The 27,952-nt window shown below is 45.5% G+C and overlaps 1 protein-coding gene across 1 annotated transcript; it reads right to left on the bottom strand.

Moving 5' to 3' along the window:
• On the bottom strand, nucleotides 1–22,970 carry epha2b (eph receptor A2 b; the record flags this gene model as incomplete). The annotated part of the gene is made up of 17 exons (XM_079225755.1): nucleotides 1–2,187; nucleotides 3,612–3,767; nucleotides 4,813–5,006; nucleotides 5,135–5,284; nucleotides 5,461–5,670; nucleotides 5,817–5,878; nucleotides 5,992–6,189; nucleotides 6,886–7,011; nucleotides 7,107–7,162; nucleotides 7,853–7,952; nucleotides 8,046–8,217; nucleotides 8,471–8,601; nucleotides 8,915–9,274; nucleotides 9,567–9,722; nucleotides 20,016–20,664; nucleotides 22,098–22,177; nucleotides 22,886–22,970. 17 exons carry the CDS (start codon nucleotides 22,968–22,970, stop codon nucleotides 2,079–2,081), a joined length of 2,994 nt encoding a protein of 997 aa, XP_079081881.1. The 3' UTR covers nucleotides 1–2,078.
• Nucleotides 22,971–27,952: the final 4,982 nt, after the last annotated feature.

Genomic DNA, 27,952 nt, shown 5'->3' with positions numbered 1-27,952 from the left:
AAGTTTATTTAGCTTAAGAAGTAGGAGCACAGGATGTAGATGTAGTATCTCCTATTTGCACTAAAGTACACTCGACTACATACACTTACAGTCACACCACTGCTGGACCCCAGTCCCCCCTGTAGGTAATGAAGCACTTGCATGTTTATTACAGGTTCAAACATTGGCATTAAACCATGCCGCAGCATCATGAGGATATCCAGGTGGAAGCATAAACATCCTGGCACAGTCTAAAACAGCTGAAGCATTCCTCTGTTCTACTTTGCAACAATCATACAGCAGGCTTTGCTGATTTAAAACGTAAGACTTTATTGCGCCACAAATGCAGTGAATTTTATTTCATTATTATTGAGAATGAGAGCACAACCTTCAATTATAATCCCAGCTCAGTGTTTTTCATCATAAATAAATAAAAGTAAAAAATAAATAGGCTATTAAATACAGTATAAAACCGGCAAAAAGGAAGGAGTTTGCTTTCTGAAGGAGGAACTCTCTCAAAAAGTTTGGAAAGGCAGCAAAAGGTAGGAGTCATCATTTTGGAAAGTGATGAAAACTTAGAAAAATAATCAGTTTGGTAATATGGTAAAAAGTGAGATCATACAAAAATGTACAAAAAGTAATTGCAACCTGTAAACCAGAGTTATAACAACAAAAATCCCTTTTCCAAAGATGGATCTATCAACTACAAGAGAATCAGATGCATTTGAAAATACAGTAAAAATTCAAGTAAAGGAAGGTGTACATCAGTAACACAATGATTTGCAGTCGTCAATTAAGAGCACTGGGGAAACTGCCCACCACAACGGCACGCTGCTCCATTAAAACACAAGACAGAAGCAAACTCCCGCAAATGTTCCACAAAAAGGCACTTCAAAATGTCTTTGAATGTGTGGAACGAGGCCGGCCACCTAGATGTCAAAGAATATAGTTTCATCCTGTCAACGTGTCACACAGAAATATGAATCAATATCGCTGCTACAAAACCAAATGAGATATTGAAATTGCAAACCAAACTATTATTTAGTATGAAATCATCTCAACCACAACAAGACTCATTAAATGTCAATACATCTTTTTTTTCCTTCCTTCTTTTCTTCCCCTCTCTTTTTTTAAACCGAGGCATTTGCATTTTTTGGCAAACTTCCCCCTCTTCCTCTTCATTACCGGCACGCTACGAACAGATGGATTTCTTTCCAATTGAAACTTATTCAAGTCACACAATTTCCCCATTTCATTTGGTTCAGGATGTTGTGTGTAATCGCCTTTTCCATGCAATTCTGAGACAAACGAAGACAATGAGATTCTAGATCCAAGTGCTACATTATAAATTGTTATCCCAAGGTGTGTTGGTAATCTGTACACAAAGAGTACCTGATGTATATCCTCTCTTTTTCATATAACATCACTTACATGATTATAGCTTAATTTCTGCACAGAGGAAGCAGAAGGCCAGGAGCAACACCAGATTCGTCTGTGTTTATAGACTGTCTCTTTAACTTTTGGCCAGCTCAAGCTATCGACACTCCATCCTCATCGGTCTGACAGGAAATGGACCAAAGTGCCATTTTTTTTTAAAAAGGGAGACGGCGCGACATCAGCGCCAACCTCCACGTAAGCGAGAGGCGGGCTCCGCTCCGCCCACACTATCACACTTACGTTTGTTTGTTTGATACTCGATGCAACAGGGTGCAATTTTGTGAAGTTGAAGCCGTTCCCAGAACTGACTTGATTGTTGATTTTTCTTGAAGCAGGAATGCGAAATGAGGAGCAAAAAAATAAATGCCGGAGGAATGGATTGTAACTATACAGAAGACGAGGACAGTAAAAAATAGATATCTAAATACACAGAGTCTACTTGATACATCTATTGTTGTATATTTGCTCAATTCCTGTGTGGATAAGATGAAGAAATCAAAAATGTACAGCAAGTCAGTCGGATTCAGTCGGCCCCGATGGATGGCACATGTCTCTTGGTCCTGCCGATTCAAGGCCGTGCCCACAGTTTCGCTCCTGCTCAGCTCAGAGTTCGAAGGGCCGCCCGCTTCAGTGCCCGCATTGAATTCCCTTCGTTGTCACGATCACACTGCAAAGACGCTCAGGGTGCTGGTCTGGTCCTTTAAACCCAAGATGCTGTAGGCAATTCTTTTCAAATGGCCAGGCAGCCTCACGCCGATGTTTTTAATATCCCTGTAAAAGAAAAAGAGACGTGACAGAATATAAGAGTCATGGATTTAAATGTTGGGACTCGTTCAAACAATTTTTCCGCACATCCTTCCTGCCTCTCGGGTCTTGTAGTAACCGCCGACTCATCCAACGCCCCACAGCGCCAGCCTCCGCGCCTCTCTTGTGTGTAGCTCGCTGAACCAGCACAACGAGGTTGGGGGCGTGTTCCAAGTTAGCAATTTGCCGAGGTTTCAATTCATCCTCGACATTAAAAGGGTAATGACTGGGGGCTTCTCTCTTCATGAGCACATGACGCAAACCTGCAAAAGCTTCGAAAAGCAGCAGCCTTAAAGTCAAAGCCTTAATTACAGCCTTAATTACTTAACGAGGATTCTCCCTGTTGACCATGAATCACTTGTGTCTGGCAAGCAGAGGGTGGGTCGTAAATAACTGCTGGTTTTCCAAGAGTGCTACCAGATGCCCCGAGATGGAAACATGGGGGCCATGAAATCACACCATTCTGCATGACAAATACTTCAAAAGGGCTTGTCGTCTGCTTTGCAGTCTGCCCATCTCCCCAAATCAGGAGCAAGACCTGCTGAGATACTTACACATGGCAGAGGGAACGGGGGAGGGGGGGTCCAATTGGCTGGTCATGCGGTTAGGAAAAGCTCTGGCCCTGATTATTGCTCCAAAACAACCATATATTATGTGCTTCACTAAAGGGTGAGTCCATTTCATTAAATTGCCCCCATAGCGCCCCTACACATGGCTTTAAACTACCGTGTGATAAGTTCAGCGGGTACATTCTGAGTGCACCTCTTCAATCTTTCTAGAAGTACACATGTCTGGACTACGGGGCCTTTAAATCTCATCCATCTATTTCAGATCCTTAATCCCCTCGAGATGCTCCTGCGCCACAGGCCGCTCTCCTCTTCCTCCCCTCCTCTCCCTTAAAGAAGCCACAAAAGGCCTGGTTGGTTTTTCGGGGCTCGAGCAAAAGTGCTGCCCAGAGCTGCCTACAGTGAAGGGAGGGATGAGAGGGAGAGAATGGAGAGAGGAAAGAAGAATAAGGACTATCGAGACCACAAGCCTCCGCCACCAGCCTACCACAAATGAGTCCACTCCTTCTCCTTCCCTCCATTACTTTTTCCATCTAAAACATTTCCCAAGTTGTAACTGAGGTCGGAGATTATATTGTGTGCAAACTATTATGCAGGCTGTTTTTTTAGAAAAACAAATACAAACTACAAGGGGGGAGTCCATAACGGACTTCATCATGGGAGGAAAAACATCTTTGATGGTTTAAGTTTATGCCATAATTAGACAACAAAATGTTCCTCTTCTTTACCCGAAAAAACATACAGAACAAAATGAAGTAAATGGATCAAAACTGATCTATTTACAGATGTGTGATGTCACCAAATCTGAAATAATGTCCCACTCACTCGTTCTTCATCTGCAGGACGTGGTCCATGGTGACGACCCCGGCGCAGTTGAAGTTCTCACTGTACTGACTCATCTTGATGGACTCCAGCCACTCGGACACCGACCTGAAGGGGGAACCGTCCGAGCCGCTGGTGCTGGGCAGGCGGATGGATACACTGCAAGCAACAACAAAGTAGATCCAAATGAGAATGAGTTTCGCAACAGGCTTTCTCACATTGAAGGCCGACGGTGGACGGCTGTGCAGGAAACCAGTTGGTGATGAAAACCAGTCGGAGCAGTCAAGGCGAGAGCCAGTTAAAGTACGAGCTTGACAGCCTTTGTCCTTTCTCACCGTTTCTGGCTCACTCACAAAAAGTGGAAAATATGCATTCAAGCACACAATCTCACACACACACACACAACACGGGGCTTTTGTAATTCCCTGCCAGGAGTGTACACACGTTTTTGTCATTATCCTGGCAGGCAAGGTGTCAGTGTGTCCTTATAATGGTTGAAGTAGAACATCTTAAAGCTATTGCCTTTCTTCCCCAAACTACCCTAAATACTCAGCCCATTTTGAGCTTGGCAGTAAATGGGGAGCTGCTTTTTTTAAGCAGGTCCAGGTAAAGTCACACGACATTCGAGAGAAGACAAAGTCAAGTTTCAAGTCGGGAGGGAGACGAGACCGGGTTGCGAAAGAGATGACACCAGAATACCACAATGTCACCGGTTTTGTTCCAGCCTGCATGTCGTCTCCTGTCTCTATCCCTGCTTCCAGTCTTTAGCTCTACTATCAACTTTCTTAAAAAGACAACTATATTTTCTTTATTTTCATTTTTTCTTCTCAGGGTTCTCAAGAGCATTTTTACATAAACTCAAACCATGATCAAATACTGGCCATGTTTAAAAAAATATATATATATACACACACCGTTTCTTTTTAGGCTCAGAGTTTTTCTCAGGAAACCACATGACTTTGGGTGCTTATTATCATATTTTTATGCCACATATATACCAGAACCAACAAGAAGGGAAACTGAAAAAGTACGAAAGGAGTTAACCGAAGTGAGACTAGACATTTTATTTGAAAAAGAAAGATTGAAAAACTTTTAGTTGTAAGGTGGTTTCCAAGATCTGGTTGCATGACAGTGGCAGCTGCTGAAGGGTTGGCACTGGACAAATGTGCATTTCCAGACATTAGTCCATGTAACAAAATCTTACCGTGGGTCAAAATCTGCGATGGTCTTCAGGGAGTCTGGGCTCCGCAGCAGCTTGTCCAGCAGGTTGACGATGTCTCCGAAGCGCGGCCTCTTGGAGCGATCCTGGAGCCAGCACTGCAGCATCAGCTGATAAACAGCTGAGGGACAGTCCATCGGCGCCGGCAGCCTAAACGCCTCGTTGATAGCCTTCATCACCTGCCAGAAGATTTTGATGTGATTAAATCTCCTCTCACTGGTATACTTCTTTTGTGAAATAAAACGTTGGCTTGATCACCAAAATCGCAGAGAAAAGTGCAATCTGTGAACTTGCTGTAAACACTTACCTCATGGTTACTCATGTCCCAGTAGGGCCGCTCGCCAAAGGCCATGACCTCCCACATGACGATGCCAAAACTCCACACGTCGCTGGCTGAGGTGAACTTCCTGTATGCGATTGCCTCTGGAGCAGTCCAGCGAATTGGGATCTTACCTCCCTGTTTAGGAAATAAAAGCTTCAAGTTAGAGACCAAAGAACTTACAACACTCATCTAAAAACCAAGGTTGAGCAACCATGCTGTACCTCGCAATGACATGACTGAGGTGTGGACCTTTTTTAGCTTGAAGCTAACAGGAAGTTAGCTTCAAGCTAGACTTCAGGAAGTCTACTTACACTTGTGGTGTACGTCCCCTCAGGGTCGTCCTCCAGCACCCTGGATAGGCCGAAGTCGGACACTTTACACTCCAGGTTGTTGTTCACGAGGATGTTGCGGGCTGCGAGGTCGCGGTGGACGTAGCTCATGTCAGAGAGGTACTTCATGCCCGCAGCGATGCCATGCATCATGCCCACCAGCTGGAAGGAGGGAAACTCGCCATCGTGGTCCTGAAGGGAGAAAGTGAACACAGATTAATTTCGTTCTGGGACCAGAAACAATTAAGATATTACAGTAAATAACAAAACGGATATCATAGCCAAGAAATAGATCTAAATCCACGTTTCCATATTGCAAATATTGAGTGTCGTCTTACCTTGAGGTACCTGTCCAGCGCTCCGTTCTCCATGTATTCAGTCACGATCATGGCATGTTTGACTACACACACACACACACACACACAAAAGAACAAATCATGTCCCTGAACTGGCCCAAAAACAGGTGGAAAAATTTGAAATATTTTTAGAAGAAAAAAAAAATACAAAACTCACAGAAATCCTTACATTTGGTGACCACCCCCTCTAAGCGAATGATGTTCTGGTGGGAGAACTGGCCCATGATGGAGGCCTCGCTCAGAAAGTCCTGCCTCTGCTTCTCTGTGTAACCCGGCTTCAGCGTCTTGATAGCCACCGCCACCTCTTTCCTCCCCGGCATCTTCAGATTGCCACGGTACACCTCACCGAACTCCCCTGCAGGAAAAACATCATCAATGGGACGATTGATTTAGGACGGCGAATGTCAGGTGAAGGTAATGTTTGATATGTCTCCTCAGGTTTCTAGCTGCAGGGTTTTGCTGTGCAACAGAGTGAGAATAAGGAAGTCTCTGCGGCTGTTTTGCCTGAGGCTCTGAGGTGTGTTCTGGCTGGGTGTTGAGAGAGAGCCTCTGTTGTATAATTGGTGGATGGCCTGTGGTGTGGAAGCATGGGAATCAGCTGTCACATGAGGAGAAAGGAGGGGGGGGGGAGGGGAGACCACAGTCGTGGGAACTTGGGAGGGGGTACATGTGGAAAAAAGACTGTCAGTTCAAAGGGTAAAGGTGGTCACACTTGAATAAACGTCTTACGAATTAAAGATGTGGGCAGGGTGCTCTGACATCCTTCCAAAAATACTGTTCCTGCAACACTGCCTTTGTGTAATTGTACATGTCAACTGGAGCCAAAACACATTGATCTCACACCCAAAAGTTGCCCCACAACAAAATGTCTCAACTTGTTGTGCGAGAGCCGAGCCAGATAGATGATAATCTCACTAAAGTAACCTCTGTCAGTCAGCCTGCTAAACTGTGGAAAATTCAGAATACAAACAGCGAAATTGGGGATTTGAAAAATCTTTCAACATCTCGGAGTTAAGCCCCAGCAGATCGTCTCAACAGCGTTGTCACTCACCAGCTCCAATGACTTTCTGTTTGCTTATGTGGCTGGGGTGGATTTCAGTGGCAAACTTCAGGACGGCAATGTTGGGGTCCTCGTATGTGTGTGGATCCACGTAGGTCTTCAGAGGCTTCAATTGCTCTGTGAGACACAAGCAAGACGTCGTTGAATGTTAATGAAGGAATTAAAAACATTGAACAGGGGGACATAAAGAGATGAGAGACAAGTTTGTCTACCTGGGCTGGAGAAATAGGTGTCCTCCACTCCTTGTCTGGAGTGAGAGTTTCTTTTCCTGAATAGAAATAAAAACCCATCTGTAAATTAACATCCCACTTTCAAAGAACAAAAGGGACATTTGTCTTTACATCATCTGCCCGATTTAGTATAAATAGCACATAGCAACCTTTGTAACCACTTTTTCAAAACGTTCTAAGGCTTTCAAAAGGATCCCAACACTGGTGCAACGCGTCCATTCACACAGAGGCGGCTCTTTGATAAAGGCTGGCGGCAGACTGTGTTTGCCAAGCCGATTTCAAAACTGAAAGACAGACAAGCAGGCGGGGAGGGAGGTGGACAGACGGGCTGCGGTCCGCTACAGTATAGGCCCAGGTCACCTTTACAAAGTGCCTGCGGTCTGGTAAAGAAGGAACCAAGCGCCTCTTATCACCAACAATGTACCACCTCGGACCAATTTCCTTTCAAAGGCCCCCAACACTCACTGGAATATAACCATTGAGTAACGACTAAGACACATTCAAGGCAAATTCTTCCCCAGTGAGTGCTGGGACACAGATCCAGATAAAGAGAAAAAGAAAGTTGGCTAAAGGAGGAGAGAAAGAGAGAGGTGAGGAGAGAGTGAATGCAAAGGCCACGAGGAGGCCCCACAAAAGGAAAGGCAGAAGAATGAGAGAGGAAGCCAGTGAAGGAGGGCCGATTAACAGTACAGAAAGACGAGGAGAGCGGCAGTGGGGCGGTTACTGACCGTCTGCGGAGGAACAGGACCAGGATCACGATAAACAGCATGGCCGCTCCCACGACTGCTGCGCCGAAGATGACCGCCGTGTTGTTTTGAGTGAGGCGTCCTGGAATAGGCAAAAGAAAAAAAGATATTAGAGAGATCCCATTCTTGAATGAAACCTGTGAAACTTTGTTTTCTGGTTTGTTCCCCTCTGTACCTTCGGGCGACGTCTCAAATTGCTCCTCAATGCTGGAGCCTCCAGGGCTGCCATCGCTGCCGAGGGCCTGCACCCTGAACAGGTAGGCCGTGCCGGGGGCCAGATCGCTGATCTGTACAAAATTCTTCTCCAGTATGAGCACGATGTAGGTCGTCACATCCAGGTTATCGTCCTGCCCAAGGGAGATCGGGGAGAAATTCAGTTTATGTTAAAAATGGGGAACAGATTCAATTTTAGAATTCGGACATTTAAGATAGCAAGTCCTCTTGCTGCTGATAATCAGATCAGGATCTTCGGTCTTAAAACGATGCCACGTTCATTTCATTTGAATATGTGAGAGGCAACTTTAAACGTGTGCAGCAGTGAACGTAGAATAATACTATTCATTTAAACAAATTTCGGGAGAACAAACAAGAGTGAATTACCTTCTTGCGGTAGGTAAGTTCATAGCGGATGGGTCGTGGTTGGACCCGTATTCGAGGGGATACATCCCAGGAAAGAGACAAGCTGGTGGAGGTCCTCTCAACAAGTCGCATCGTGGTAATCATGGGAGGGTCTGGGAACGAGGAGAGAGAATACTTCAGAATCTTTAGGGATGCAAAAACTTCCCAAAATACCAATAATACAGCTGAGCTCCCTCCTGATAAGAGAGCTCACCGGCAAGGTCAAAGTAAAGGACGGATGAAGGGACGAGAGGAAGGAGATGAACTTGGTGGAGGAACTCGTCCGTTAAAGACGGATTGATCTGCAGTAAAGTTAATTTTATTTCATCTCACTTCGACTTGCAGCTGTCACTGCTTATGCGATAGATCTGTCATTATTGAAGCGCCGACATCATCACACCACCGCCTCTTATCAGCAGCACTCACCTGTGTAGTGCAGCGACGTTGTCAGAGCGCTGGTGGATGGCGGTCTATTCGAACGCGGCGTTGCCTGACTCGCGAACAGCGACACGCCGCTGTGTGCCTCCACGATGAAGGTGTAGTTGAGGTGAGCATCCAACTCGCTCACTGAGACCTTGGTCTGGGTCAGGCCCGTGCTGGCCGGCTCGTAGCGGACTTTCTCTCCACAGAGCTGGCAGACGATGCCCTCGCAGCGCTGGCATTCAATGCTGTAGGTGATGTCGGTTCGACCCCCGGTGTCCTCGGGCGGGCTCCAGGAGAGGAGGAGATTTCCGGTGGAGAGCTGGGTGGTGGTGGCCACGAGGTCTCGGGGGGAGGAGGGGAGACCTGCCGAACACAGATTGGGAAAGGATAGGGGAGTTTTAACAGATGCAGGGAAGAAGAGAAATGTGGAAATTCCTTTCTGAATATATCCAAAAATCGGTAAAAATAAAGTTTTAAAGGATGTCTTAACATTCAGGGTTCTTATTCTTTATTCAAACCCCCATAAACATGAATCAAGAAAATAAATGTTTAATCCCTGCACATTCTGTTGGGACATTGGAAGCTCATTGGCAGCAAATATTTCCAAATGTTCTTATTGCATGGTTCTCATTAGGGATCAAGGGGACTTGTTTACCTGAGCAGGGCCCACTGGCGGGGTCAGTCGGGGCCCGGTAAAAGCCATCCATGCAGGGACAAAACAAAGCCCCAGAATCCAGCCGCTGGGTGTTGGCAGGACAGATCTCACACTTGTCACCGGATGCTGCGGCTTTGAAGAAGCCCGGCTGACATTCTGCAAGCAAAAACACATTTGCGTGAGCAGGTGAACGAGGACAGTGGTGACTTCAGGCAACAGCTCATACCGCACAACCAGTTGGTCCAGATCAGTCGAGCCCCTTTGAAAGATCAGTAACGCTTGTGTGAACTCTTCACCTTACGAGCACTACGACAAGGTTGAGTGGACACGTTATTTTGTCAAGGCTAAGAGGTTAGATTTGGACAAGTCACAGATATATGGGAGGGTAAACAGAGGCAAGGCCCTGCACTCTACTCATTAAAACACCGTCCATTCCAGCAAAGTCGCTGCTCTCATGAACCCAACCCAGAAAAAAAGAAAGAAACGCAGACTCCTGCCTTGTCGGCACTCCTACGCTTTACTGTTTAAACCACCAACCCCCCCCTCTCTGTTACTGCTTTCTTACAGTCTCTCTCACACAACAAACACAACCAGTCCTCCTACATTCCACAACAGTAAGTACGTCTTCAATGCTGTAAAATGAAAGACAAGAGAAATCAGGAAAGTTTTAAGATTGGAAGTGAAGCAGCTCAAAGCAGAGCATCCATTTGTGCTCAACGGTCATTATATGCTGTGCTGTTTTTTTCTTTCAGAGACCCACGTGCAGACCCACATTTGAAACAGCATCGCCTCCATTAGACGACCTCTGATTTCACACGTCCAACTATGAATGAAGCAATCCAGGTAGAGGATCCAGCTGTGCGTAGCGGTGGTGAAATACGAACTTAATACGGTGTGAAATTTTAGAGAGAGCGCGCCATAAAGGAGAGTGAAAATGAGACGACCCCCCTTTAACTCTGCAAGAGCATTCCACCGGCTGCTGCTCTTGTCCTCGCACCATCACACATTCGTGTATGCACTGCATACATCCACCCACAACCATATGTATGCACAAAACACACATACATGTATGCAAAGCACACCCGTGGACACATGGCTAAATCTGACATCAGAAGAGGGATTATGTCCACTGCCTGTCACCTGTTCATGTCCCTCTGCACAGGCACACACAGGCACAGTTTAAATAGCCCATAACAGATGTCATGAGATGTTGACGATGCAAATGAGCGGCAAGATGGAACAGAAGGCGAAAGACGCAAAGAGAGAAAAGACAGAAAGGGTTGGCAATGAGGAAGAGATCAGACAAGTGAGGGAGAGGTGTGAGAAATTGAAGTTCACGCCAGAGGCCGAGGCAAACGCACAGTTTCGATGTCAGATTCCAGCAGAGAATAATTGAAAAGCAGAACCAGGGACAAAGACAATATCAGATTCAATCGGAGATACTGTCTCGGTCTATGGGAGCCTTTCACTGCGGTTCACACGAATGACGTTCGTGCCGCGAGTGAGCACACACACACACACACTTTAAATGATAAAGGGGATTTCCTTGATTGACCGTGAGTTTCTCTTCGATGCCGTCCAGCTTCTTCTTCTGAGAGGTTTGCATTAGCTTAAGAACATGACAGCAATGGTGTCAAGAAGCATGCTCACAATAGGAATATAGTTTGTGACTCAATCCTCCCCTCTAGACTGCATCTCCTCTCTTTCTTGGCCAGCTGTTTCACTAAATAGCCACTGCTACTCATTAACGCGAACAAGGCAGAGGTTGGGCGAGGCCGCAGAGAGGTGCTATGAAGGAACAGAAGGTTCGAGAAAAGACAGAGAGGAACACTGTATCCTGCCGAGGCCTGAAGAAAAGAGGGGAGAAAGAAAAGAGACAGGCCAGGACGAACGCTTCCATTGAGAAGGGGGAACAGCTGCTGCCTCAAACCCCGATTCATAGCCCTACCTCTCCTCCTCGTAATCCCTAAATTCCTTCCTCCCCTCCTTTCTCTCCTCCCCGTCCTCACTAAAAAGGCTCCCAGCTAACCCATTAACATTGCTATTCACCACTGACCAGCAGGCAGGGAGAATGCCATGCCATTCAAGTGCTGAAAGAAACACACACACACACACACACACACACACACACACACACACACAGCAGATGAGAATAGCCGAAATGCCACATGGCAACTGAATAGAGGAGGACTAGCCTCTTTTTGGCGCTACAGTGCAGGCTGCAATGCATCGTGGTCAGGTCTGCGGAGATGATGGCCTTACACTGTGAGCCGCCTCTATAATCAAGATGCATTCCAGTGCACACCACCCAACAGGAGGCCTGTAGCGGAGCAGTGCCACTGCAGCTTCAGTTTCCGCCCAGTTCTCTGTTATGAGTTTGTGTTTCTTGAAAATAATGAGTCACAAAGGCGGTAAATGGAACTAGGTGACGCTCTGCAGAGGTATCCAACGAGAGGATTCCTCGACAAAGGAGCAAAGTCCGGTGAGAGGAAACTTCATGGTTCCACGGAGGAGGAAAGGCTTTGAATTGTTGTTGGACACAACAGGAAGCAGGAAGTGTGAGGCTGATGCAGCCTTCCTTCCTAAAGCAGCCAATCAAAGCATGGAAACACAGGGAAGCGGGACCAAATGAAGACCCAGAGCGGAGACTACCAGAGTCCTGAGACAGAATAATAACCAAAAAGGAAGCTAAAACGTGTTGACCCGCATGAACGTGGGCACTAGACAAAGGGGGGGGGCTCCTGGGATGAATGCTTTCCCGACCATAAACAAAAGTCGATCAGCCTGTTCGGACTTGAAACATCTGACAAACTTAAACCGGTCTTTTTTTTTTCCACCCTATTTGCTAAAGAGCAAGGAACTGTTTGTCATTTGAGAGGCCCTGTGCGCCTTGAGTGGCTCTGTGTTTGTTTATTGAGACTGAGTGCAGGGGCCTGTTACATTCTGGGAGCCCGAGTGGCTCTGGAGTGGGAGCCCCCTAAGGGGCCCCCCTCCCGGTTTGTCGGCAGAAGTTAAGATGGATGAGATTGGCGACAGTGATGAATGCATGGTCGGAAAGATGGATGAACGGGTAACATGGGGGCTTGACAACAGAAATGGCCCTCAGGACTGGAGTAGTAAGTGGTAGAGGGGCCCCCACAATCGAGACCGACGCTGGGCTTTTAAAAAGGCAGAAAGGTCATGTCTGCCTCGGGGTAGTTGTGAGTTAAACTGTGCATGGCTTACAGGGAGTCAGTGGCCAAGTAAAACAAACACATGTTCACCATGAGGTGGAGGAGGAAGAGGGAGAAAGAGTTGCAGCAGCCGGTGGCTTGCCTCATGAGGAGGGAGGTTAAATTAAAGTACATCCAGTGAACAAAAAAATAAAGCATCTTCGAAAAATAAATACATGAGAAACAAATAGAATATCTCGATCTTTATCAGGGTGTCTGGAGCAAGGGAGTCCTCGCTTTGTCTGTTTCCTCATCTACTAAACTTCTCTTTCCCCAACCCCCCCCCCCCCCCCCCCCCCCCCCCCCCAGTATCGTATCCGAGTGGGTCTGACCCGTAATTGCAATATGTCATGTCATTTTGTTTGTATGCGGGGTGACAACATGTCATTAGCCTTTTGGGGGAGTCGGGCTCCGGTGGAACAATGGGGGTTTCTGATGGGGGAGGTGAGCTGGTAACATGAGCCAGGGGTCACTGAGGTAGAGGAGGGGAGGGGCGAACAGGGGGCAGTAAAGGTGTAGGAGCTGATGGAAGTGTGTGTGTGTATGGAAGGGGGGTTAGACATTAGTCAAAGGATTAGCTGACCAATGGAGCAGCTGTAAGGGCATTACATCTGTTTTACAATTGCACTCAGGCTTTCATCTGGGGTTGTTAACAAACACAATAAATTCCCTGATCCCCTTTCTCCTTTCACTCCCTCTGTCCAGCAACAGGAGGAGGGATACCGGGAGTGAAAAGTATCAAGGAAGCACAAAACTTAACATGGTTTGAAATAGAGTAGATAGCTTTGACAGTACCAATCCTGGCTGGCGCGAGAGTCACAGGCAGCTTCCAGAGCCCTCAGTTGGACTGCAGGCATGGTCATTTGGCCACGTTTCTCCACGTTGCTGGTGAAATCCAGACAGCCAGGTGGCAAGCACAACACCATTTTACTACAGCACGCAGAGCCAACAGGTCACACACTGGATGCCGACAACCGTCTGCTTCCTGGTTTGGGGAAGGGGCCAAAATGGGACCAAATGCACCAATAAACAAAATGACTTATCAGGCCGTACAACAAAATGGAAAGCGGCTGAGCGAGGCCGCTCAGAGCGGATCGACAATAGAAAGCCCTGAGCCAACGGGTCGGGGAGTCACCGAGGGATTAGGTGACCTCCGGTTTCCGCTGCGGGCTCGTCCTGTTGGCGGTGATGGGTGGGGCGGTAGCTGGTGGGTGGTGCTGGGATGCGGGGGGGGGGGGGGGGGGACTGACTGACATGGGTGACGGAAAGTGCTGACCTCACACCAGCAGTACAATACAATGTGCTTCACATTGCTCTGGAGAACCCAATCACAACACACACACACACACACACACACACACACACACACACACACACACACACACACACACACACACAGCCCCCAGGCTCAGGAATGTCACCAAGAGGAAATATGTCCCAACTTCCCCACCGCAACACACACACACACAAAATTGCTGAGGTTCAGTTATTTCACTAATGACAGACATTCACAAACTAAATAAGGAAACTGAATTTAAACACGTTCGATTGAAGAAACCAACACCAGGTTAAAGCTGCACCAATCAATATGTATTTTTATATTTGCAATAGATTAAATAACTAGGTGAAATGTAAGATATATTATGTAAGATATTAGTGGTTCAGAAAACGTTCAGCCTCCTTTCATGCACCGTTTGGGTTTTCCAGTGTGCACACTCAACACTGTTAGCGGCTAGCTGAACAAATGTGAACATATAGCAAGCTGGAAACCTAGATTGTTGGTTATTAGAAGCCAAACCAGAACTGAAAGAAGAGAGAATATTGGACTTGTGTTCATCCAGTGACCAGAAACAAAACTCCAAATTAATGCATACGTTGCTGTGCATATGCTACATCTGTAAATGAGCTAACATTACCGTTTGCTAACAAGTTTGCCATGTCAACTTTTTAAAGGTGGTAATATCTGAGATGTTGTGTAGCCAAAATTAGATAAATAAAACAAGTAATGCAGCTTTGAACTACTTTCATCTCGAAAACAAAAATTTTTATCCGCTAGTCATGATGTTTGCTTGCAAGAAAACCATCCGTTTTCCGCGCTAAATGATGCAGTCAGTGTGTAGGCTGGTAGTGCAAAAGTAACATATCTGATCAAAGAGTTGATATTGAGTCTGACACCTCAAAGGCTCAACCAAGAGACTGATCCCACTTAAACCACAACAGTGCTATTAGCTCTAATCCACATTAGAGAACCATAGGGGCCACCAGATCTCCTCTTTGCTACATTTCCTGTCATCTCGTTCACAGTAATTGCCCGTATTCTGTTCACTCCAAACGCGGCCCAACAAGACGGTGCATGACACCACTTGAAAGTGCCTTCAGAGTCCCCCCGATTATCTAGCCAACTCCCTCAAGTTCAGCCCGCCAGGCAGACGTTACCTTGGCACGAGATCTGAGGAATCCGCTAATTCAAAGTAATCACGGCTGCTTTCGAGAGCAGAGGAGGAAAAAGAGAGGTTATATCAAGCCCGTGCATCTAAAGGAGCAGCGCTGTCCGATAAGTCGGTGACTTACGACTTATCGGAGACTTTTTTTCAGAGACTGGCTACAGGGGTAAAGAGATGGGGGGATTCAGTCGAGCAGAATAGTTTGAATGTAGGCTTAATTCTGCAGCATAAGATGATTGATGTGAAATCCATCGTAAGCCAGCAAAATCAAATCCCTGAGATCCTGAGGTGTGGCGCTGCCTTGCCGTGTCTTTGCACACTCTTCATCAGATAAGCTGAAATTGCACAAGACGTTTTGGTCTTAAAAGGTTTGGGGTGATGATGATGAACTGGTTGGCTAAAGGTACGAGCGGATTTAGAGACTATTGGCATTAAAACACTTGATTTCTGGCGTGTATTTCCAAGGGAATAATCAGTGTTCCAAATCTCAAACGCCATCATAAAGTTAATCAACAAAAAACAGAAGCTAACAGCTAAAGTTTAAACTTCACCTCCACCAAATGTTTATACCCAAACCACGATGAGAACAGGGCCTGTTGTTTTTTTTCTCTCCATCTCCACAAAAAAACAACCTCCGATTGGCAGCATTGTTCAAATTTAGCCTCTATTTATCTTTACGAGTCAGTTGCAGAGAAATGTATTTACCAGTGAGAAAGACGAGAACTATACACAGTCTAAATAGTCCCATCAGGGCCGTGTGAAACGGGATGTTTAAACTCTATTGGTGTCATATTCATGACCTGCACGTCAGCCAAAAACAGCAGTGGCTCTGATTTCATGGACAACAAGAACACAACACACAAAAGGAACAACTTTTTGTTTGTTTGTTATACTTGGGACAGCTTGTGCAGCAGTGTACGTCGGAGCAATGAGCATTAAGAACTGTAAAATTGTGACGGGAATCGAGTGTTGAGATAAGACACTATCAAATAAATACAAGTGGAGAGGCGGAAAATTGATGCAAAAATAGAAAGGCTCTCCAGGGACTGCCAGGATGTGGGGAGAGAGGTATAGAGGACTGCAAAAAGGGATTGTACAAAGGGGAAAAAAGCATGCAGAACCTGTAGTTACTTCACTTAAAAAGCACAAACACACCCAAGTCAATTACTACCCATACAAATCACTCACCACAGTCACAAAACTACAACTTAGTCACCAACTGTTTGTTACATCAGCTGAGGATGAGTTTGGAGACACGGGCCGAGAGGAAAGGAGGGGGAAAGAGAAAATGGCTTACTGGAACCTCTTTGGCGAGAGGAGTAAATACTTTACGGGAACTCAATGGACAGTTCTACCGCGACGCCATTTTTCACCAAGACACTAAAAGTGCCCTCAGCAGTCCAAATATATCACATTGTGTCTCCCAGCCTTTTGGAAAGCATGACGTGGGATTAAGCCCTATTTGTTGAGGCTTTAGAGCAGCTGATGAAGTGTGGACCTGAGCGGTTACACACTCCTGAGGACCAGCCAAAGCAGCCCGTGGTCCTTTGTGGGGTGACACACGGTATGCGGCTCTATTGTGCCAGGGGGGATTATGGGTAAGGAAGGGGGTGATAGGCAACGGAGGAAAACTGTGTCAGTGTCAACGGTGAGTCACAGCGCTGCTGTCGATTTAAAAAGCCAACCGCTTAATTGCAAAATAAGTTACGATTTTTCTTTTCCAGAATGAAAAAAATGTTTATTTTCTCACTAAGAAGATTGACTGCATGACATCCTGGTGTGGAGCAGGCGCCAATGAAATAGATTTCACCACTTAAAAAGCCATTTCCACCATGTTATGTTTTATTGTTATAAACTGATTTATTTATTTTTGTTAACAAGTTTCAGTCATACAAAACTTGACTAATTACATTTACTCAAGTACTGCGCTTAAGTATAGTTTTGAGGTACTTCTATTTTATGATGCTTGTGCTCCTACTGCATTATATTTTACTAAATATTGTACCAATATAGTTTACAGATTTGTCATTTAAATACATACATTATAAATATAATGCATTGTTTAGATACAATTATCATAAATATATATTATTACGTTTGATACTTAAGTACAGTTATTGAAATAATTCTGCACTTAAAGCTTCACTTACAACATTTTGAATGCAAAATAATTGAGTAAATGTATTTAATAAAATATAACAAAAATAAGAACATGATGCGTCAGCACTGTTGCAGCAGGTTAAGAGGGTTGGGAAGAAGAATAACAAATTGGCCTTCAACATAATACAAGTCTTGTGTGGATTTTGGCAATCATCATAAATCTTGAGAGCAGCTTTCACTGTGCTTACTCTATTTCTGATTAATTTCATAATTGACATTCATGTATTTTGAGAGCCAAAATAAATATTTTTTCATAGAACTCTCTACTGTTGACCGATATGATTAACAACCAGTTCATAACAGCTTTTCACATCTGCTGCTCTAAACACCGAGGTAGGTTTCTGCAACGCCGGAATGATGCGTTGTCTTTGCAGTTTGTCCGCTGCCGTAGTTCACGTGAGCAATAAGGGCCACCAAGAGAGGAGCGCCAAAAACACCACCTGCAGAAACCTCAACTGGAGTTTAAGACGGGTGGGGTTGGGTGGCGGGGGGGAAACCACTGCGGGACGGACTAGTGATCTCGAAGCCAAAAACACCATCGCGGTAAGGGCCGATGAGGAGACGCGGACGAAAACCAGATAGAGTCACAGATTGCTACTTTAACAGATCCCACGGGGCCGAAGAGTCATAAAACGGAGTGAACACATCACTGAACATGGAAACGTTCAACCCAAGTAAGAAAGAAAAAAAGAAAAACAACACCACAATTGAAGTTTTGCGGCTTCTCCCCAGAACAGCACGCAGCACAGGAAAGAAGTCGGGAGAATGATTAACTGTGTGTCTGTATGAGATTCCACTTAAAGCCCTACGAACCATTCATCTTGAACCCCGCTCTGCAACCCTGTGATTCATTTCCAACATCATCTACAACTGGCCCTCCCGTGTCTCCGGCTTCTCATTTGACTTCATCTTGGTAGGTTTTTTTTTGGTGGTGGGGGGGGGGGGGGGGGGGGTCTTTTTTTAGTCATTTTTATGTGAGGGCCTGACCCGGAGCTGTTCTCCCCCCCTGGGAATTCCACAGGTCTGGAGTAATGTTGGAAGGCTCCTCCTTGGCAAACTGATCAGGAATGTACCAACCGAGGGGGAGAGGAGGTGGAGGTGGGCTCCTCCGGCCTCACGGGGGAAAACACAGCTCCTCATTGTTCCCTACCTTTGCATTCCATTCCTCACCTCTCTCCGTTTTAAAATCACACCCCTCCGCTAAAGCAAATCCTCTGTCGCTTTTGTATGACTTTTCTTTCACTCCTTCCTGCCTCTTCTCCTCAGTCTCCTCCTCCTCCCCAATCATCTTACCTGGCACTGTCCTGCAGCTAAAAATTATGTACTGACAGAAAACTTCATCACTTTTATCGCTCTTTAGCCAATGAATCTATTATAAACAAGCTGCGTGTGGATTTACAACCGCAGTCCAAAGTGTGCGTTCCAGAGTGTGATTAAGGATATTACCTGTGTGTGTGTGTGTGTGTGCAAGATATTTCCAAAAAGAAAAGAGGAGGAGGAAGAAGTACTTGGGGCTGATGGAAGTCTTTAGGTGTTCTGTCATGGAACACATTCCAACATGCCCTTGCATGCCAGCCTGTGTTGTATGTTGACATACACCGCTGGAGTCACACAATACACCCCAAAGCTGGGGCTCAGTAGATTCACGAAAAACAGAGGGGAGGAGGGAATGGGAGACGGATGCGTCCCCGTTTTCTGTGATGAACAAAGTCAGTGAGCTCAGAAGCTTCCTCCTGCCTCCCATCGCCAGCCTTGAAGATGCTAATCCATCACAGTACAGTAGTCTTCCGGCTCCTTTGATCATTTTCTGTCACTCCGACAGCCCTTCCCACAACAATAAAAGCCTTATTTGCAGGACTTAAAACACAGGGACACCATGGCAACGAAGTCCAGGGACGGCATTATGGCTGGACTGCGCAGCACGCCCACATCGAGATAAGAGAAGCCACGATAATGAGGGAGCAGGAAACCACCTGATGCAACAGGCTGCAAGTTATGGTCGATGTGAGGAGTTGCGAAAGGTGAAGTGTTTGAGCATGACTTCAACGTTCATTTGCACTTTTTTTTTTTTTATGTGTTGTTTCAAAAGACGAAAAAAGATTTGTACACAATGTCTTCAGAGTTAATGAGAATCTTCTTTCAGAACTAAATTCCAAAGAGCTAATTGAGGTTTTGAAAACCTGTAGGTGTAACCTGAATGGGAGCTGATTCAGATTGAAAGCTTTTCTCAATGCCCAATTTGAGCCGTGCTGACACAAGGGGTGTATCACTTTACGGCGCGAGCAAATGATCGGTGCTTGTGCAAACACTCCCTCAGGAGCTTCGAATCATAGCTGAAACTCGAAAGCACACATTCGCTAATTTCGTAGGTATCGGCTCAAGGTCAGGGATGATGCCGGGACATGCACAAGTAACTCGAAGCATTCCTTCCATTGCAGAGGAGCCTTGTTAGCCAAGGGGAGAATTCCACTGAACAATGATAATCACATGTACTGTACGGTAAATACCCGCAGCATACCTTACAGGCTCGTTTTACAAACCATGGCAATTAAAATAAATAACGATTGCCAAAATGGCCGTCCTGGGTGCCTGTGGGGGCAGACCTTTTACAAATACCAAAGACCAACCCTTACCTTGACACGCATCTTTGACTTCTTCGTAGCCCGGTTTGCACTGGCACTGTCCGACTGGTACCACCCACTCCCCGTCCACAGTGCAGTAGATGCGAGGCAACTCCTCGCTGATGGCGTTATCCACGCACGCCCCGCTCACCTCCCTCAGCGCCTGGTTTTCACCTCCGGCCACGGTCTCCGAGAACGACGCAAGGCTCTTCACCGTGGCCGGGCACGTCTTGTAGTAGACCCTGGTGGAGAGAAGAGCGACGCAGGCCCCGATGTCTTGGAAGGCCAAGTAGAAGCCTTTGCGCGACAGGTTCTCCACCACTCGCGTCTCAGTGTTGATGCGCAGTTCGTTTTTGCTGGTGATCTCGTCGGGCGCTATGGTGGCCACTTTCTTAAACTGGCCCTTGCGGAAGGTGGTGCCCACGTCGGCGTCAGACTCGGACGTGAAGAGGTTGAAGGTTTCCTTGCAGGTCAGCGAGGTGGCGTCGAAGGAGTTGCAGTCGCGTACGATGAACTGGATCTCGACGAAAACCCGCGAAGCCGATGGACGCCGCTGGATGAAAGTGGTGCGCAGCCAGTTGTCCTGCTCACGCTCCCCGACATTGCAGACCGAGTAGGTATAGAACTGAGAGCCGTTCAGGGTCCTCTGGGTGACCTCCCACTGAAACGAAACCACACAAATCAAAAAAGGTTAGGGAGGTACGAGCACTGACCCCTGGGAGCCCCAAAGGAAGCGGGGGGGAGGGGGGCATACCATTTCACATTCAGCCGCAGTAATCTGAACCTGGGTACCCACAGCTCTACATGTTGCTAATTGCTCCCCCTGAAAATGTTAAATTATCCTCCACAGACAAAATATATTCCTGAACATGGAAAACTCTACTATGAGCCTTTATGAAAACCTCAAGGATTGTGAGGGATAAAGCATTTCTGTCATTGCAAAGATGCCAAATTACTGTTGGCAGAGTGAATATTAAATGCTGCTGCAAATACATTTTTAAAAAAAGTGACATGTTTTAACGTAACCTTGGCTCCTGAGGGAGAAACTGGCCCCCACGGGTGCCGAGCCTGTGGTTTGCTCTCTGCATGTAGCCATTGGGCTATTAATTAAAGGAATGTGCTTTGTTAGCGGACTGTGTGGTTCCTGCATATAAACCAACACCTCTATTAAACAGCTGGCAAACATTATTTTATCAGAGGTCTTTAAAACTAGAAATAACAATGGTCATAAGTGAATGCAGTTACATGAGAAAACTGTGCACAATACAAAATGTTTCCAACAAACCTCAAGGAAAAAAAAAACACACCTGATGCTCATTAGTGCAAAAAGTGAAACATAAATGTCAAAGTGATTATTTAAGCAGTCAAACCCTGGAGTCGGTTGAGCCACTGGGAAGCACGTCTGCACATGCCTTTGAGTCATCAGCACATGAAATGAGGCTATTTACAGTGAATTTGCATGAGCTTGACTGGTCAATTACTTTGCAACCACAATATGGAAGAAGGCACACATTCCTCCTGAATTCTGGCAAGGAGATAGCCACATCATTTGGGTGCAATAATGTAGCGATTATCAAGAGGCGTCTCCAAAAACGTAGACATTTTTCCCCGGTTTAAGGGAAAAGGTAGCTGTCTAAAACCCCTCCCCCCTAAGAAGAGGTACCACATGCTGCAAACTTTTAAAGTTAATTGCCATCTAACATACAATTCTGGAGCTAAAGCCCTGAAACCACAAGAAGCCACAAGTATTCCCAGTGCAGAGCTAGCAGCTATTCTGTCTCCCTAAGCCTTGGTGGAGCCCAGACATGTTCTGCAGGCAGCGCCCGATAGGATCCTACAACTCTAATATCCATACTCGGGCCACCATGAGGCAGTTCCTGCCAGATATTATAGCAACCTGACATGTACTCACACATACACAAGAGGCCAACCGAACGGCTAACCACACACGTCAAATTGTCAAATAGTTTTGCTCTGGAGGCCCTCAGTTCGGCCGGGCCCTTCCTGTGCATGTTCCCCATGCAGTTTTTTGTCCTAAGGCAAATTCCAAGTGTAAACGTGGGAGCTCCAGGAAAAATTGAGGCGTTTACTCACCCCGGACTTCTCTCCCTGGTCTAAGGGCCATGTCAACCAGCCCAGTTCACCTCCCGTTGCCTTCATATCCAATAGCACCTCTGTGGAGACATGAGGACACGGTCAGTATATGGAAATAAACCTTTAAACTCATCAGCAAGGAAGCGTTTTGACTTATAATTCTAGTTATAAAAAGAAAAACACACACAGATGATTACAGATGGAAAATGTACAAATGACTGATTTTAAATGACCTGCATAATAACCCAAAAGCTGAACCGATTCAATTAAAAAAGTAACTACACAAAACTAACACCTTTTCAAAATAAAGGTTATGTTAAAAGTTCTGGCTTTTCACTCGGCAGTAACTAGAAATAAACTTAATACACTTTGAGAGTTTCTGAATGACAAACTAATGGGTGTAAAAATAACACTGCGCAAACTACTTGAAAGGCAGATACAAAAAAGGAACAATAATTATTCCAATGTGACCCAACATTTTCAGAAGCAAATTGCCAGAATTCACCTGCCGACTAAGTTTAGATCAGCGCACTCGCAGGCGTCACTTTCAATTTAGCGATTAGATATGAAACGTCAACGAAATAATATCTTATGAACTTAAAAGGATTTCTTTGAATACGACTTTGAGAGACTAGAAGACTGTCACAGGATTAAAAGAGTGCGTTTCCTGGTTTTAAAGTTCCTTAAAGGAGGTTCCCGCATGGAACACGCGCTTCACTTCACTTCACTTTTAAAAAGATGTAGCCTCATGCATTTTTTGGGGGTACGTTATTTCAAAAGACACTCACCTTCTTTAGTCTGTAAAGTTATTAGTATGCCGTTAATGAGTACATATGAAAATAATAAAGGTCTGACTCCAGTAAAGAAATCCATTTGGCAAACTTTTCCTTCCCCTCTCTCTCTCTCTCTCTCTCTCACTCCTGTGCTCGCTGGGACTCTGAGAGAGGAGCGCTACTCTGTGCAGCTCATTCACAAACGGGGCAAGGACGTCACAGACTCCGCCTGCTGGAATGCGCGTGTGTGCGCGTAAGGGTGGCTGTGTGCGTGCGTGCGCGCGTGTGTGTGCGTGTGTGGGTGTGTTCAGGGGCGGGGGTGGAGGTGGAGGAGCCGGAGAGTGCATTGCAGCGCATGAGAAAGTTTTGCAGCTTTTTTTTTTTTACATTCGAGGTACAGCCCGTTGCATGTCTATTGAGCGGGGAAAAATAAAGAACAAAAATAAAGAAATAAGTTAGTTGGGTAGTTGTTCCTTATTGTATTACATTATTACATTACATTTCATTTAGCTGACGCTTTTATCCAAAGCGACTTACAATAAGTGCAATTCAACCATGAAAAACAGACGAGTAGCAAACAGTCGCGAGTGTTTAGCTCGCAGTGACGGAGCTACAAGCCGATTGACAGAAGCCGAGCGGAACGAACGAGCTGGGGTGTACGGTTTTCCCATGTCCTGGATGTAGACTGGACCCGATCTGTTCGTAGTACGATACGCAAGTACTGATAGAAACAACAAATTATGTGGGTTCACGCAATATACAATGTGCTTATCTCGCCTGTAGTAGAGCCATGCAGACCTGGTGCAGCATTATGATCATAGATTAACTTAATAAATGAATAATTATGTGAATATCTTCTATATAATTAGCTATTGTTTGATCCCAAAAATAATAAAATAATTAAAATAATAATTAAATGCAGACATAATCTGCACTATATCGTCTTCATTTAACTTATATACAACTCCTTGTGCACTCTTCTTATATCAAAGAGTTTTTCTTTTAGGCACTTGAAGGCACCATGGCCTTGGTTACAGTCTTGCATACCTGGGTGTAAAGCAGCCTGCAGGGCCACAGAATAATTTGCATGAAGATATTGATTTAGAATTGTTTGCCCCATTGAATAGGAGAGGAAAGGAGCGGGGAGCTGCTTTATTTGACGCCCCTTTGTTCTGAGCATCCCCACATACAGAGGTAGAATCATTGTGACAAGCGAAGAGAGATGTATTCATACAAGCATAATAGCAACCATGAATGCAGAATGGAAGAGTACAGCTGGCCTACTGATAGCCTGTCATAATTTATGGAAAATATCCCAAAAATGTTGCACCCCGCCAACCCTGTAGATAGACAGTCGTCAAGTTATGAACAAAACAAAGTTTAATCTGCTTTTTTCAGTCCCAGGAGGGCCTGTGGGAGTGGGAGTGTGGGAGTCTAGTATGAATATGGGGGAATTAAGAAAAGTCCTTCACCTAGCAACTGGTGCACAGTGGAATTCACTGTCAAGCTTTATCTGACTTACTTTCAGTGTTTGTTGCCCAGTGTTACTATGGCATAGTGTTGCGCAACGGCTATGGAGATGATAAGGAGATGCTATGCTTTGCATCTGGCTTTTAAAATCCCCCCTCGCATCCCATCCTGTATATATCGCTGAACGCAGTGCTCTAGCCAGAGGGCTGTACCTGGTTCCTAAGAGTTTATTCTCTATGGTGTTTACCTTTGAGCGCCAGCCTTGTCCCCACAATAGAGGATTACAATACAGTGTGTCATTGATTGGACATGGGTCTCCCTCTCAAACACACACTTGCTTTGTCGTTCGCACACCTGTGACGCTGACACTGCGGGAAAAGAGGTGTGTGCTTCTGCTGTGTCCCAGACCTCTACATCCCTCACTTCATCTCCCACCCCCGTGCCTTCTGGGGGCTCCGGTTTCACAAAGGCCCCTTCCGACTGCAGATGAACGACACGGCTCGCTGTGAGCTTTTGAGTCCCTAAAATCCAACCGCTCACCCGCCCACTCTCGCCTCCACAGCCGTCCTCGCATTCCCTTCTCCCTCTCACTTCTCACACCTCGTCCTGATGAGCAGGAGTGGAAGGGGAGGTCTGCTTTTCAGTTAAGGGTTGAGGTCGATGTTGAGCAGGGGAATGAAGAAACCTTTGATATGGTCCCTTTTCCATTTTTTAATGCCATTAATATGAAACTATAAGACGTGCCTGAGGGGCCACATGTGCATTATCTGTCCTGGTAAGCCTGTTGAATATGCATTGTTCTTTGTAGTGCAGCATTAAAAGCTAATGCAGGATGTAAACTGAGAACTAAAGTGGATTGGGACGTGTGGTGTTTGAGGGAGGGGGGCGGTGGTGGTGGTGGGTAGGTTGGGGTTGTGTGTGTGTGTGTGTGTGTGTGTGTGTGTGTGTGTGTGTGTGTGTGTGGAGGGGGGCTGTAAGCACAGGTGTAAGGCAACTTCAGCAGCAGTAGCGAATGGGCCAACAGCAGGGCCATTGTTCCCCTCCACACACACACACACACACACACACACACACACACACACACACACACACACACACACACACACACACACAAACACACAGTGCATCAAGTGTGAGCCAGAATACAGCCATATGTGAGAACAGGATATTGGCTCATCTGTTCGTCTGATTACCTACATAGCCCGGTGGTGCTTCTATCTCCTGCAAATACACCCCCCCCCCCCCATTCCACACACACACACACACACACACACACACACACACACACACACACACACACACACACACACACACACACACAACCTGGCATGAGAAAGTAGTTCCATGTGCCTTGTACTAACTACCTGATAAGGGCGACGGTGGTGGGGATTGAGATGGAGGTTCACGGTACATAAGGTTTGTATGGATCTGCAAATGACCTGCGGAAGCCACGTTCAGCGTGGACAGCTCGCAGTTTAAGGAAAGATAACGATCACTGAATTTTAATTCGTGCTACACTAGGAGAGCCGGAACAACCACACGGTGTTAATACTTTACATCAACTAAGAAGCCACAGACATGGCAGCTGGATTTTTGGGAATCAACATACAAAGGAAACATCTGTACAATTGTATATACTATGCATACAAATGTGTGTATGTGGTAATGAGCAAATGTTTTGTGGTAATGTGGCCCGGGTGTGTGTATTGAGGTGAGAGAGTGGGAAGCTCGAGGGTATGTGTGACCTATGTGTTGAGTTGTAATGTAAACCAACCATGAGTAGTTGGCTGCAGTGTGGTCATTTGTATTTCAAACAACTAAAGACACCATTGCTGAGGGGAAACATTCGGTGACAGCTGACGCTGAGATTAATCTCCCATACTTTCAAAGTTGCGCCTGTAATGCCTTACATGGTTTTCACGTTGTGTTTGTCTTCTCAGAGCTGTATATGTTTCGTCAGTCACGTTAACACTAAAAAAGTGTGCATTTTACATTTTAACGTTTGCTTATCTTTTCTTCTACAAGCATTTGCCACATTGTAGGTTATAGGATTAACTGGTAATATTATTACAGTTGTTAAACTACCAAAATCAGGTTAAAGGGGGTGATTTTGCATTTCAATAAAGGTGTTGGAGATACAAAAGACTGTGAAAGAAACGACCGGTCAAAATAAAAGCAGCACATGCAGAGATATCCTGACTTACATCCTGATAAAACAAAGAAGCTGCGTCCTACATTCCCATAATGCAACCATTATGTTGTAGTTATTGACGAGTTCATGTCACATCATCACATCCTCCATCCATCCTTCCGCTATCTGTGACCGCTTATCCTATTCAGGGTCAAGGCCTACGGGCAATTTAGAGTCATCAATCTACCTAAGCTGCATGTCTTTGGACTGCGGGAGGAAGCCAGAGAACCCGGAAAGAGAACCCATGCTGCCACGGGGAGAACGTGCAAACTGCACACAGACACAGACCCGGGTCCCTCTTGCTGTGAGGTCACAGTAGCTATCAGCGCGTCACATCACGCAGACCATAATTACAAAAAATGCAACTTTGTCACATTAGCCTCTTTCTTATCATTCTAAAGAGATATCTAGGATTGATGGGAAATTATAGCAGTTACATCCAAACAGAATTCAATATTTAAGCTTTTCGTTTTGTGCGGTTTCTCCGTCTTAAGAATTTGCCGTCATGAGCGCAGCATCAGACTAAAAAGTCCTCCAAATTGAATGACAATACTAGATTTGTCACTTCCTTATATATTATATATTATATTCTTTATATAGTAATATAGCTAGGCTGCTACATGTGACCAGCAAGCTCAACTTTATCCAATAAGTAAAGTTGGTTTGAGTTTTCCTTTAATCGAAATATAGTTGATTTCTGAGAATAATTGTGGGCCAAGACATTCTTGCGCACAGCCACCTTCAGTATTCAACGTGTCCGTATGATATATATACTAAAAGTTACACCTCGTTTTCTTCATGGGTACAACAGATGGATGAGAGCCTGCAGTATTTATCTGATTTTCTCTGCAATGTCAGTGACTTGAAAAGAGAACAAGTGTCAGCCTTTAGTTTCTTCAACCCACTGTAGTGAAGTGATACTTGAAAGCAACTTACATATTCAACGCAATGATGAATGGTTTATCTGACAGAAGGAAACAAAACGCTCTCTGGAGCAAATCTTTACCAGAGACATATTTCAGACATTCGTATCACATCCTTATGGTATCCTTATTTCATTCAGTTTGTTCTGGGTTTTAGGACTAGGATTTGCTGTTCATCCTGAAAACTATACTGAGACAGTGTTAAGGGACTTGGAGCGACTAAAGGTTTCCTCACTCTTCTGCTCACACAAAAACTAAAATTTAAGACATTGTTTTTCTCGGTCGCCCACAGATAGTTTTCCCATTACCCATTATCCAATGGCTTTATCAGTGTAATTACATATAATCATAATTTACACAAGCCATAGTCCATATTTAATCAAAACGAAATACCCTCTTCCTTCCCTCCTGCTTCTCCTCCATGTGAACAGACAGCTAACTGTCCTTGGAAAGTGCTGATTTACTCAACAGGAAGAAAAAGCAGAATAGATGCATCGT

Source organism: Taurulus bubalis, assembly GCF_910589615.1.
Source record: "Taurulus bubalis genome assembly, chromosome: 11".
NCBI lineage: Eukaryota > Metazoa > Chordata > Actinopteri > Perciformes > Cottidae > Taurulus > Taurulus bubalis.
Note: the sequence above shows the minus strand (reverse complement) of the source record. Positions and strands in the feature narration are given on the sequence as shown.